Source organism: Meriones unguiculatus, chromosome 8, assembly GCF_030254825.1.
Source record: "Meriones unguiculatus strain TT.TT164.6M chromosome 8, Bangor_MerUng_6.1, whole genome shotgun sequence".
Classification (NCBI taxonomy): domain Eukaryota; kingdom Metazoa; phylum Chordata; class Mammalia; order Rodentia; family Muridae; genus Meriones; species Meriones unguiculatus.
Genome location: NC_083356.1, coordinates 26,839,592 through 26,853,165, shown reverse-complemented (window position 1 = coordinate 26,853,165; position 13,574 = coordinate 26,839,592). Strand labels below are relative to the sequence as shown.

The 13,574-nt window shown below is 46.4% G+C and overlaps 1 protein-coding gene across 7 annotated transcripts in view; it reads right to left on the bottom strand.

Annotated features, from left to right (window-relative positions):
- Window positions 1-13,574, bottom strand: part of Slc45a4 (solute carrier family 45 member 4) — a 66,750-nt gene that overhangs the window by 21,535 nt on the left and 31,641 nt on the right. For 6 of the 7 annotated variants that reach the window (XM_021628949.2, XM_060389286.1, XM_060389289.1 and 3 more), the window contains exon 2: window positions 3,541-4,178. In XM_021628949.2, coding sequence (XP_021484624.1) covers window positions 3,541-3,784 — 244 coding nt within the window. In that variant the 5' untranslated portion in view covers window positions 3,785-4,178. Of the gene's footprint in view, window positions 1-3,540; window positions 4,179-11,437; window positions 11,459-13,574 lie in introns of those variants that run through there. The other variant, XM_060389290.1, reaches the window with a different exon arrangement.

Below are 13,574 nucleotides of genomic sequence, written 5' to 3'. Positions count from 1 at the left end.
TCACAGTGTGCTAGACTTCAGTGTAAACACTTCAGATATGTAAACTTCAGTGACTGTTTTCAAGAGATGTCGGTACAGAAGTAAACCCACAAGCACTGGATGAGGGAGAGCCCAGGCTCTCCAAGGAGTCAGTTTTGACAGGGTGCCTTCCAACATCACCACCACACAGGCACAGAAACCACTGATGTCATTTGAGCAAATAATGGAAATGACATAGAACCCAGAAGGGGCCTTGAGCTGCTATCATAAAGGAAAACATTGAGATTTATCACAGGCGGAAGGGTGGCTGGTCATACCACTTTCTGTTCAGCCCAAGCTTTTGGAGCCTCTTTTATTCCTGCCTTTCCCTGTGGCCAGCATGGGGGAAACCCTGATGTGGTGAGGCTCAGAATGACCAGACATTACCATTATCAAGGGCAGAGGATACTGTGGGCAACACCTTTGAGACACTGGTCTCCCCATGCTAGACAGGGCTTGCGGGTCCCCTCCATTGTTCCCAGCCCTGTGTCAACAGTGCGAGGAGCTGTACTGTGGTAAAGGCACAGGGAATACAGGCTGAAAAACTTGTTGGTGCATCAGAGCGACTAGGGAGGCAGCCTGCTACACGACTGTTGAGAGCCGGAAAGAAGTCGGTAAGCAGCAAGCACAACTGACTTCTCCAGGGGTCATTCGATAGCCTTTCTGCACCCCAGCTTTACCAGCTACATTCTAACAGCAAAGACAACTTACTGAGAAGCGTGTACTCTCAGGACAACACAAGGGCACTGCCTTTAGCGACTGCCAAAAGTCAGCCCTGCATAACCTCGTCTGATTGGCTACTCCTGGACTGAGCCCGTTAGGTCTGCCGACTTCCGAGGCTAGAATCTGAGCTAGTGCTCTGCTCACTAACTTCTGCTTGCTGCCTTCCAGCCAGAAAGTTTTTTATGGGAAACTGAACATTTGAAAAATGACAGACTTCCTACTACACACTGTAGACAGATTTTATGAAGAAAAGTTTTATTTGTCAAGAAAACTTTTCCTCTGAAATCACTTCGAAAGCCAGTGAGATGGCTCAGTACAGTAGGTGAAGGCAACTGCCACCATTCTTGATGACCTGAGTTCAATTCTCAGAACCCACACAGTAGGAAAGAACTGATTCCTGAAAGTTATCCTCTGAGCAAGCGCAGACCCACAACCCTCAATTAATTCAAGCAATCAATGTAAAACGACAAATTTAAAGCAGTTTGACACCATTTAGAAGGACAAGTATACAGCAGGGCAGTGGTGCCACACAGCTTTATTCCTAGCACTGGGGAGGCAGAGGCAGGTAGATCTTTTGAGGTCAAGGCCAGCCTGTTCTACAGAGTGAGTTCCAGGACAGCCAAGGCTACACAGAGAAACCCTGTCTCAAAAATAAAATAAAATAAAATAAAATAAAATAAAATAAAATAAAATAAAATAAAATAAAATAAAATAAAATAAAATAAAATAAAGGAGAAAGAAAGAAAGGAATGAAGGAAGAAAAAAAAAGTCCATATGAATATATAGGTATATATGAATATATTTAGATAACAGAAAAATACTATGTTCTAAATCAAAATGGGTTTAGAAACAGTATAGCCATAAAGCTTCAAACATAACACCCAGAGCCCATACATCAGCCTTCTATGGCTGTGTGACAAGGCACACAAGGCAGAGTGGTTTACAGTATCTGTCATCTCAGTCAATTTCTATGGGTCAGGAACCTGATGCTCAGCTCAGTAGTTTGGCTCAAGATCTCTCAACAGCTGCACTCCAGGTCTTGACCCAGGCTGTGACTGCCACAAAGCTCAGCTGGGGAAAGGTCCGTGGCCAAGCTTCTCACTGAGCACTGGCAAGATTTGTTTCTCACAAGCTCTTAATTCTTAACCCTGGGCCTTGCTGGGTCTTGGTTGTACCCCTCAATGTCACGTGGATCTTTCCAAGAAGGCACAGTTACCTCTAGTAAGATGGAGTCACTGAGGGGTTGGTGGTTCAGGCCTATAATCTCAGCTACTTGGGAGTTATATATGATAACATATTTATTATCTTCAATTGACTGAAATCACACAACAAACCTCATTTATAAATATTTAAAACCAAGTACATGCCAAAGATCATAAGGAAACCGTACAAACCATGAAGTGTGAGGGTTCTAGGCGGCTGTGGATTGCATCACTGTTGTCCTAACATAAGAGGAAGGCCAACATGAAAGGCCATGCTGTCTCCAGATTTGCTATAAGACCAGGCAGCCTGATGCCTCCTTTCCCACTTGTTTCTCACTGGACAAGCTACTGAGCTGTCTTCCGTGACCACAGCAGAACCCCTCTCTCCTTTGGACTTGCTGTTTAGTACCCTTCCCTCAGAGGAGGTATCTTTAACCCTCAAGATGGTCTGAGGCACCTACAAAAGCAGCTGGGGAGTAGGAGTCAGGTCATTCACCCCTGCCTCTCTAGGGCTTGGCCACCCAAGGGCAGATGTGGTGTCCCGTCTGTTCCTGTGCCTTCACATGATACGCCCCCAAGCAGTGAGAAGCAGCACAGCGACAGACAGAACAAGAGAACAGGTTTGCTAGGCCTACTTGCCCTCCAGAAGAGCCCCCAATACATCTGGCTACAGTCCTCCGGCCACCTCCCAGGCCTTCTGAGAACTGGCTTTGGGAGCTCACGGTAAAGATTAAGTCCCGAAGAAAAGTACTCCAGAATCCATAGTGGAACCTCAGAATGAGACCTATCCCAGTTGCTTTGCTAATTCAGGGCAAGAGTGTGTGTGGCAGTGAGTGTGGCCACGTCAGGAAGCCTGCTCCCACAGAAACCTGTGTGCTCTGAGGCCAGAGCTACATCATCCCATTTGCGACAGAAGAAATAGTGATGATTTCATGGGAGGTTACACATCCACATGCTCAGCTGACTGATCCCAGCACATCAGGGTTAGCTCTCATCAGGCAAATATGCAGTTATGTTGTGGCAAGAAATATTGCTAAAACAACCAAAACAGACAGATTTTTAAACTATTAATCCTGATTACATGAAAGTCTAGAATAAAACTGATGCTTCTAGATTACTTGACCTTTTGTCTATCTAGTTCTCTTAGATGCTTCAGAGATGAAATACCTCTTTAAAAACTTCCTGAGCCTACAGAGAAAACTAAAGAGTTCGACAAAACTTTGGTACCTACTCTAGTGGCAAACTGGCAGGGCTGCAGTCACCTTTGGGGTGGAATTGCACTCACTCCCATTCTATAGGCAAAAAATTTGACTGTGATATAGGATCCCCAGCCATGATGGTACAGCCAGTGGCCTCCACAGCCAGCATGCCCAACATAGCCACACACTGTTTTTCTTAAGTACCTTGACACTAGGACTTGCAACACAATGTTTACAAACACAAAGAACAAGGCCCTGAACCAGGTTAACAGAAGAAAGCTGTCACAGAGGTCAAGGCACAGAGGACAAGGACCCATGGCAGAGTTCCAAAGGACCTTCACCATCTGTGGTTATAGCTGCATACTCAGCAGTTGTCAGGCCTTCTGCACTGCACTTACCTATCTGTAACAGTATAGGCGTGACCAGTGCTGTCTCCATGGCGTAACAGAATTCCCTGCCAAACATCACTGCCCCGTGCATGACCCATAGGCGTGTGGGGATTCTGTCTATGGACCCCTCACTTGTGGTCTCCTCTTGGGTCTCAGCCTCTGGGTCTCTGGGTTTCTGAGGGTCCGGCAGGGGCACGGGCAGCTCTTGTACTTGCATAGATTCTGAGTCGGCATTCTGCGGAGCCATTTTCATTACCACCAAAATATATATATGGATATATATATTTATTCTACCTATATAAATAATACTATCATCTCTCTCCAATGATAAATTAAGACGTCTTCTCGTTCTGCTGCAGGCGCACTCCTTGGCAAGTAACTCTTGTGCTCCACTCTGTACCGCCAGGCGTCTCAACTCCTCACACGAGACGTGCAGCAACGCAGAAGGGTTTTTGGTTGGACTGTAAACATATGGCTTGCTGGCTCACTGTGAGTTAGAGTTAAAAATCCATAAGGGCCACTCAGTTAATACCAGTTTCATCATCATGACTGTGGAGGCGCTGTAGTCACTTCTCTTGCTACGGAGAGGCAGGGATCTGACACACACAAGCGGTCTTCTGTGACTCCCCATCGAGCGGCTAGAGGATCTACAAGAGAGCAGAGACAAGCTGCGGTCAGGGGTGGCTTCTCTGCCTACCATACCTGCCACTTGGCCCCCAGGAGCCTGCTCATCATCTCCAACACTCAAAACAAGCTCATGCTCATGGGGCAGCTGAGGAAAGTGGAATCAGAAGAGAAGTGGACGGGGAAAAAATGCCCACACTCCAGCCAACACTACTACAATAACACCTGTGTCAGGTATTCTTGTTGCTGGAGGCATCATTGGCATTCTTTCTGGCCCACTAATATGAAAAGAAGGTAGAAGAAGCTGGAGAGAGCAACAGACAGAACCACGCAAGGATTTATGAGACAACACCTGCAAATGTGTATTAATAAAAGGTAGAAGAGGGAGGCTGGAGAGATGGCTCAGCGGTTAAGAGCACTGGCTGCTCTTCTAAAGAACCTGGGTTCAATTCCCGCCACCCACATGGCAGCTCACAACTGTCTGTAACTCTAGTTCCAAGGGATCTGACACCAATACACAGGCATACATGCAGGCAAAACACCAATGCACATAGGTAGAAAGAAAGAAAAGAAAAGAAGAAAAGAAAAGAAAAGAAAAGAAAAGAAAAGAAAAGAAAGGAAGGAAGGTAGGAAGGTGGAAGAGGCAAGCTAGACAGAACAGAAATAGCAGTCCCACAGCCTAATAAGCAAGTTCAAAAATCTATCCTGAGGCTGGGTCCTCAGCAGCAGCCTGGGAAGTAGTTCTTCACCTGTCCAGGTTGGAAAACACAGTAATGATCAAATAAAAGTTAAAAGAATGCTGTACATACATGCCAAACTCTGTAACTTCTAGCAGTTCTGAGACACACCATCTAAAGCGAGGCATTACCAGGCACTTTGGAACACAGGAGCCCAGTCTTGAAGTTTACTTCACTGCAGCTTCTGTGACCAGCTTGTCTCTACTTAGACACACACCATGGTAAAAGTAATGATTCTTAGACATAACTGGTCGTGTCCTTTTGAGAAGGATCCAGAAGTCAGTGTGGTGGCACACAGATGTGAGACCAGTACCAGACAGGCAGAGGTTGAAGAGTCTTGAGCTCCAGGTCTGTTGAACTATACAGCAAGACCTTGACTCAAACCAGAATGTGCATGACGCACACATCCACATGTCAGCTGCCCCAGTAAGAGGAAAGGTAGGTACAACAGAAGTTTTGATTTCTTTAAAAGCTTAGTTATGTTATGTTAATATGTTTTTGTTTTAAACCCAAGTGTGGGATTTTAGTTTGGGCTTTAGTTTGTCCACAGCTGATAAATGTCTTGTGCAGGGCATGGTCTTTGACAGCTGGTACCAGACTGCCTCCTGTGGCATAAAGAGGGGTGTGGTCTAGGACTCTGAGGATATAAATATGAGAGCCCAGAAAGAGAAGGTGTGGTGTGTGGTGTGTGGTGGGGGCGTGTAGCAAGAGGCAGTTTGGAGAGATCAGAGACTGATGGTGTGGCGACCTGGAGGAGACAGATGAAGAGAAACGTTTCAATGAAGCTGCTTGGAAGAGACTGCTTGCTGGATCTGCTGTTGATGGAAACTGATATAACCCCCCAAAGAACCTATCAACTCTCAACAGCCCGGAGAAGTAAAAGGGTCTGTGGCCCCTTTCCTCATTACCTAGGGTTGGGGGGTTGGAGGCTCTAGGGAACCCCACATAAAATAGAGTTAAAAAAATACAACAGGTAGGAGTGTACAACACAACAGCCTCTTTGGGAGGTGGACCTCCAGATACTAGGCCCCCTCTGAAGGGCTATAAAAATAGGGCCCCTACATCATGCAGGACAGCACTGAATATGAAGTTAGATCTGTAGGCTGATAGCTTACCAAACATTTCTCAATGATTACTTTGGATAAATTATGTCTAATAACATCTAATTAGTAAAGATAAGTCCTAAGAAGCCCCTCCTCTCCTCGGATGGGCAAAAAACTTGGGGTGAGCACCACTTGGTCATTCGCTGAACAGCGCTCTCAGGGCAGGGCAGGTCAGCCCAAATAGGAAGGTTTCCCAGAGCACCACTTTGAACTCTTCCCACTCTGTTCTTTAGCTGCCCACCCACCCCTGCAGGCCCACTCCAAACCCCATAACACCCCCAGAAGAAGGGGTGCAGCAGTCTCAGCTATACACTCGATCCTCTGTGTCCCGTTTTACTACAGCTCCATACTGCAGGCCGCATCTGAAATCTCACATTTACCTATCTCCTTTACCATATAAACCTCTATCAAGGGCCTGGAGAGATGGGAGAGACAGCTGAGCAGTTAAGAGCCCTTCCTGCCAGAGGACCCAAGTTCAGTTCTCAGCAACCATGTCGGGCAGCTTACAACTACCTGTAACTGCAGGGGATTCAACATGTCTTACCTCTGAGGACACTGGCACATGTATGCATATAACTCTACATGGACACTCAATACATGTAATTTAAAACAACAATAACAAAAAACTAGTTACCTACTTATCTTCCTCTTTCTCAAATTTTATCAGGAGCCACTTTCAGCACATGCTATAAGTAGTGAGGAAACTGATCCTAACCCTAGCTTTGTTACTCTTGACCTCAACCTTTGCCCAGTCACTGTCAAGAGAAGCCATATGGTATTTCTTTATGTTAAACAGTCTTATACCAAAACAAGGACCACAGTTCAACTTCTTGGCCCCTTCCTGACAGGGACATTCTTAGGACATGTGTCCATGAACAGATCAGCTGGGTGTTGGGCAGGACAACAGTGATTACTTTGCAAGCAGTCCTAAAAACTAATTACAAATACTAAACTCTCAAGCTCTGCTCAGTGCCCTTTGACCCACTGCTGTTTTATTCTCAGAGACTTGTGTACCTGAAGTGCAGTGCTAAGATTTGGCTCCAGAGTCACTGTAGTGATAGCCGAGATGAGGCAGTAACCTTCTGAAACCAAGCATAGTGGTGAATGCTTGTAATACCAGCTCTTGCAGGGTGGGCAGGAACATGTCAGTTCAAGGTTGTCCCTGGTTACATAGCAAGCCTGGACTACATAAGACCTTGCCTCAAGAAACAAAACAAAAAGTAAAACGAGACAAAAACAAACCTCCAATACAAAGGTGTGCAAATCATTCTAGGTACTCCATTCCAGTCACAGTTTAACACAGACTGGCCAGGGACACTCCCAACACCCTGCAGCATTCTGCAGGACTCAGCCATCAGCCCCAAGACTGAGTAATGCCAGCCTAAGGGTTTCTGTAAGATGTCTGGGCTTGAGCCAGCAAGATGGCTCAGAGAGTACAATCTGACATCATTGGAACCCATAAGGAGAAGGAGAAAAATGACATCTCAAGCTGTCCTCTGCTTTCTATTCACACCATGACACACCATGAATCAACTCCAACCCAAGTGTACCTAACTTTCTTTTAAAGCCACAAATAGGCATTGTTGTATATTCTATTTAGGTGTTTTGTTTTGTGGGTTTGTTGTTGTTTTTCAAGACGGGGTTTCTCTGTGTAGACTTGACTGTACTGGAACTCACTCTGTAGACCTGGCTGGTCTTGAACTCAGAGATCCAACTGCCTCTGCCCCCAAGTGCTAGGGCTTTAAAGTGGCAGCACCACTGCCTGGCTTGTTTTCTTTTTCTTCTTGTTTTTACAGCCCCCTTAAAATGTAAAACCTGCTGACTGGTTCTGACCAGTGGAACCTGGACTCTAGGCTCGATATCAGATAACTGACCTATGCCCTGGAGACAAGTCAACCAGTCTTAGGAATCTCACAATGGAGTAGCTTCTTTTGTCGCCCTAACGGAACAGCTTCTGGGCTTCCAAGTCCCAAGCCACCTGGCCCCACCACCATTGCTGATGTGTTATCCCTGGCTGCAATGCACAAGACTGAGCTGGAAGCCACAAGCTATCAAGCCACATGCTGGCTCTGAAGATGTGGTGCTCTCAACTAAAGCTAGGCTCCACAGCTACACTACACTTTTCAGACTGTGGAGTTTCATAGCAGCTTACTGGGAGGAGAAGACCAAGTAAGAACAGCAGGTGTCCAGCAAACCATGTTATAGCACAGTGTGCTGCTTCTGGTCACAGCTGGCACCAGGCCTGTGGAACTGGCCGCAAATACCTTCATTTTACCTGGGCAGAGCAATGCATGGTAGCACAAGTACAACATGAGTGCAAGAAGAAACAGACATCAACCCGGGGGATGGGGGTGAAGTGGGATGGATGTTCAGGTTTCTCTATTCAAAGACCCAGAACTTGTGCAAGGTCAGGACTCAGTTGGCATAGTGCTCAGATGTGCACACAGGTGCAAGCCAGCCTCAGCACCCATAGTCTCAGAGCGTAGGCTGAAAGTCTGGCACCCTGCTACATAATCTAGCTGGAAGGGTGTTATCATCTTTGAGGGGACTCAATCTAGTCCAGCTCTGGGAAGACGGAGGCCTACTATAGTTGTCTGTGCTCCCTGGGGTTCACACCATATAGCCCTACTATGACCCCTGCCTCTCTCCACCAGCTCAAGCCACACTCTTCACCATTTAGGACAGTCAGCTCTGCTCCTGCCAACACCATTGCAGCTGCTGGGTTGGCTCATATACCATGCCAGCTGTTGAGCAGCCCCTCATGATACACCAGCACCCTCACCTCCCTAACTTGGGTCCTGCTGCCGCTCACACTGGGACTGGCCACACATCAGAAGCCCCATGGCGTTCAATGAATGATAATGTACCACTTGAAATTAGTGGCAAGGAGGACACCAGTGCCTGTCTTGGCCACTCCCATACTCCAGAGTTGAGTTCTGGAATAGCCCCATCTGGTGAGAGGCAACTAGACCCCTCATCCTAGGTCTGGCCCCTCTGGGATCCTGGTCGATAGTGTGTGTGCTCGGTTGGGTACCTGCCACTCACATGGTCTTGATGAAGAGAGAGTAGATTTCACAGAGGCAAGTGCCATGAGCATCTTCCAGACAGCCTTAAGGAGCAGTTATTAAGTACAAGGCCTATTGAACATGTCCCAATCTGTAAACTAACTCCCAGGCACAGCCAGCCTGTGGCACTCACACTATCCACTGCCAAGCAACTAACCCTCTAAGAGCCAGGGCAGCTTTCCAAACTGGAATTTTTAATAAAGTTATGTTAATAGCTAGAACAAAACATACTCAAGCTGCTGAACAGTGGCATTTCTTCACCAACACACAGGGACTTGACCAACATGGAATTATAGCTGGGCACTGTGGAAAACAATCTCTCCCCATCACAGTATCACCTGGAATAGCCACTAGGCCCAACCTCTCTTCTTCAAAGTCCTAGGAAGTGGCGATTAGACCAAGGGTCCCATACAGTGAAGCAGTTTTGATGTCACACTTAGGAGAAAGAGACCCCAGCTGATTGAGGGATACATACAGGTACCTCAGGAGCTGTAGGGTACAGCTGAGGAAGGAGAGAAGAGGGATGCCATGTTCCAGGCAGGCACACTCCTTCTGAAAGGAGGAGAAGTATTTAAGGATGGTGTCCGAGAAACATCAAAAGCATCTCCGTCAGAGCCACTGTCAAAGGCTGGGTGCCAGGCCTCCACTCACACTAGCCTGGCTGCTTGTCAACAGTCGATACTGCTTTAAGCAGAAAGGCAGCCGGCCCCTTTCCCTTTCTGAGAGGCAGTTCACACTCTGCGTTTCCCAGCACTCTCCAAATTATTTTTCCATGTTCATTTCCAAGAACTTTATGAGCATATGGACTTTAAAAGCAGCGTGATGAGCTCTGGGGGAAAAGTCCTTTTGGAATCTGGACGGGATTCAACTTGTTTTTTGGAGAATCGCTATCCTCTATAGCCTTATCTTTAGTTCTCTTACAAGCCTGCTCTGAGGAAAGCCCTTGGGGGCTCTTGCATAGCTCTGCACACTTCTTGGGCTCGGTCCTAACTCCACCTGCTATGTCTATGTCTCTCTGTTGGCAAGATTTGTTCTTCCTTGGTCAGTGAACATTTGAGGCTAATGTTGCTTGTTCCCTAAGACTCCTTATGTCCCTTCTCCATGTAACTGAGGCTGCCTTTTTGTATTTTAACTTGTCTAATGCTTTTGTCTGAGAATAAACAAAAAGAGTAGAATGGCCAAGTTAAAAATTGCTCATTCCCAGACTTGAACAACAGCATGTCTGAATCCCAGAGGTACCTGGCTGGCTCACTCATCCATTTCCCCAGAGACAAGGCAGTCCTGGATTTCACCTTGTCCCCTCCATCTGAACTTATCCAAGCATAGCTCTTGTTTGAGCACTTGGGGTCTTTGCTGTGCTTTCCTGGGCACAAGACCCTACAAGGTAGAAACTCTTCCTTTGTGGGCTCCCCCACATCCCATCTCTGGTATTCTCCATCAGAGCACAAAAAAGAAAAGAAAAGCAGCGTGAAGAAGCAAGCAGGGTGAAGCTATGACTCCTGACCAGAGGCCAAGCATCCAGCATTCATTTAGCACATTTCAGGAGAGAACCATCAAGTATCATAAAAGCAGGTTCACTGTCCATAAGGCAATGCCTGCAGAGTCATCTCCTAGTGCAGGACAGCTGTTCGTTGGAAGGAAGTTGGTTCCATGCCATTACAGGAGTGAACACTATGTAATCACATGCAAAAGCTTCCCCTGAGAGATACAGTGTAAAATGCCCAGGCATGATGACGTGCAGGAGCGAGGCCAGAAAGACCAGCTGCCTCTGCTCATATAGTTCTGCCTACCTGAGAACATGGAGGGAACAGGAACAAAAGCAAGCTAGGGCTTCTTTTGGCATATTCTATTAGGTGACCTGTGACACAACCAGGACAGCTTTTCCCTAGTACAGCAAAGAATGCTTCCCTTGGAGCCTATTTCAGCAACTTGCACATTTGGTGACAATTTTGTTACAGTCTGCAGATGTACTCAGGCAAATGCAACGACAATTGTTCTAACCAACAACTTCCTCTATTGTCCTGTTTCTAATGTGAGAGTGACTGATGCCAAAACATGTGACTTCCTTTAAGCTACTGTAGAGAAGTGGCTGGATAGTAGTTCTTGTTGGTACCCCAAACTTGGCTCAGTGTTTCTGGGTGCATTTTTAGGCATGTGATGGCAAACACACATTCATGCTGCCTATGCACATGGAGCCAGTGATTGATATTGGGTTTGGGTTTCTTCCTCAATCTCTCTTAATTGTACATGTTGAGACAGGGTTGCTCATCTGAACTCAGAGCTTGTTAATTTTTCTAGTCTGGCTAGACAGCTTCTGCCAGGAATCCCTGTCTCTGCCTTCCAAGAGCTGCGATGACCAATGGGCTACCATCCTTACCTGGCAATCATGTGGGTGCTGAAGATCCAAACCTGGTAGAAGGTTTCTTCACTTTCTGAGCCATTTTCTCAGCTCCATGGCTGGGAAGTCTCAAGACTGGAAATGGTTATACCATTCACCAGCACTGTCAAAGTCAAAGAGGTACTCAGCCTCATCGGCACAGTGCAAGGGTGCTGGGGGGCATGCTGCACTTACAGATGCCTCCTCCATGGCCCATACATATTCTTATACACATGCAAACTGTGTGTTCTAACTACGTTCAGCCAACAAGTGCTCAGTGGTGACTAGCTTGCTGCAGCACCCACATTCACATGTATAAACAGGCACAAACACACATAAACAGGCATAAACACACCCTCGGAACACCATGAGTGCAGGAGATGCTCTTTAACTTAAAAGTGCAGTTGTTCAATGAGCCTTATAAGCTGAAAATACCTTTAAAATATGGTGACACTATCTACCCTCTTTCACAGCCTCCTAAGACCTAAATCAACTGCTCACAAGAGCATGCAGAAGCCTGGATCTTTGAGGGACATAAAGGACCTTACCATATTGCTCCCCTGTTGTGGGGGATCAAAATTCAAAGTTCAAAGTACAGTATGGGGAGAGCATAGCTACCTGCCTCTTTCACATCAGCATAAATCCAGAAAGTTGCTGGGCACTCTGACAGGTAATCACAGTGTAGCACTAGTACTAATGGAACCACAAACAGCCCTGAATAATGTTCACTGACACAGGACCCTGGTCCCTACCAGTACCTTTCTCCAGATGTTCAGAGACAACACAAACCAGCAAAACTGGACCAATGGCAGCAGACAGCAAAGGATATCAATGTACAAACCAAGAATTTTAAAGGTCCAATTGAATCCAGAGAGCTCACAGTACCCATGGTACAAATGAAGTATAGCACTCAGCAAGCCTAATGTTTTTAACTTGAAAGCACATAAACAATGAATTGATGCTGTATGAAGATAATGAGAGGATAAGCCACAGACAAGGAGAAAGGACTTGCAAAAAACACAGCTGACAAAAGACTGCTATCCAAAACACACACTCAGAAAACAGCCTGATTAGGGACAGGTTGAGGGCCAGGCAAGGTTGCAAATGCCTGTAACCCCAACATATTGGCTACAAAAGAAGGGAGGGCGGGAGAAGTGGTTCAGAGTTGGCCTAGGTTGTGTATTGAGTTTGAAGCCAGCCTGGGCTACATGAGACTCTGTGTTAACATTAAAAACAAACTCCCCCTCCACCCCATCCCACCCCCCCAAAAAAACTGGTCAAGTATCCTAAAATGCAGATCAAGAAGTCACCGGTGTATGAAAGCATGCAAAGTTATAAAAAGATGTTTTCCTTTATGTCTCAACTAAGTGCTGGGCTACTACACACCTGCCAGAACTTCCCAAATCCAAATACCAAGCACCAGTGAGGATGTGGTGCAGCCTTGCTTAGTCACTGCTGGTGGAGATGCAAAGAGTGCAGCTATACCACTTTAGGACTCAGGCTAAACTAAACATATCACCATGTAACCTGGAATTATGTGACATGTTGCATACGTTCATGATCCCACAAACCCTGCACACAGATGCTAACATGTAGTCTGGTCATGACAGCTCGCAACTGGACGAAATCAAGATGTCTTTCAGTAGAAGAATTAATGAACTGTGGAGGAAGCCAGATATGGCATACATGCCTATAATCCCCAGCATTTGGTAAGCTGAAACAAGAGGATTATGACAAACTGGAGGCCAGCCCAGTCTACATGGCAAGTTCTGGGCTAACCAGAGTTGCACACAAGAACTGTTAAATGCAAATTGCTAAGTGGCAGGAAATGGGCCTGAAAAAGGAAACAACTATGATTCCAACTCCATGGCTTTCTAGAAAAGGTGAAATCATAGAGACTGTGGTGAGTAAAGGGTTGAGCCCATCCTTCTCCCTCCTCAGCTGGCTGAAGCAAGGAGGACGGCATGTACAAGGCTTGCCTGGGCTATGGAGTAAATGTGACACGAGCCCAGGCAACTTATCAGGACCCTGCCTCAAAATAAGAAGTAACAACATTTGGGAGGCTGAGCAAGGGGATCAGGAGTTCAAGGCCAGCTCCAGACCCTGTTTAAAAATAAAAAAGAAGAGTAAAAAAAAG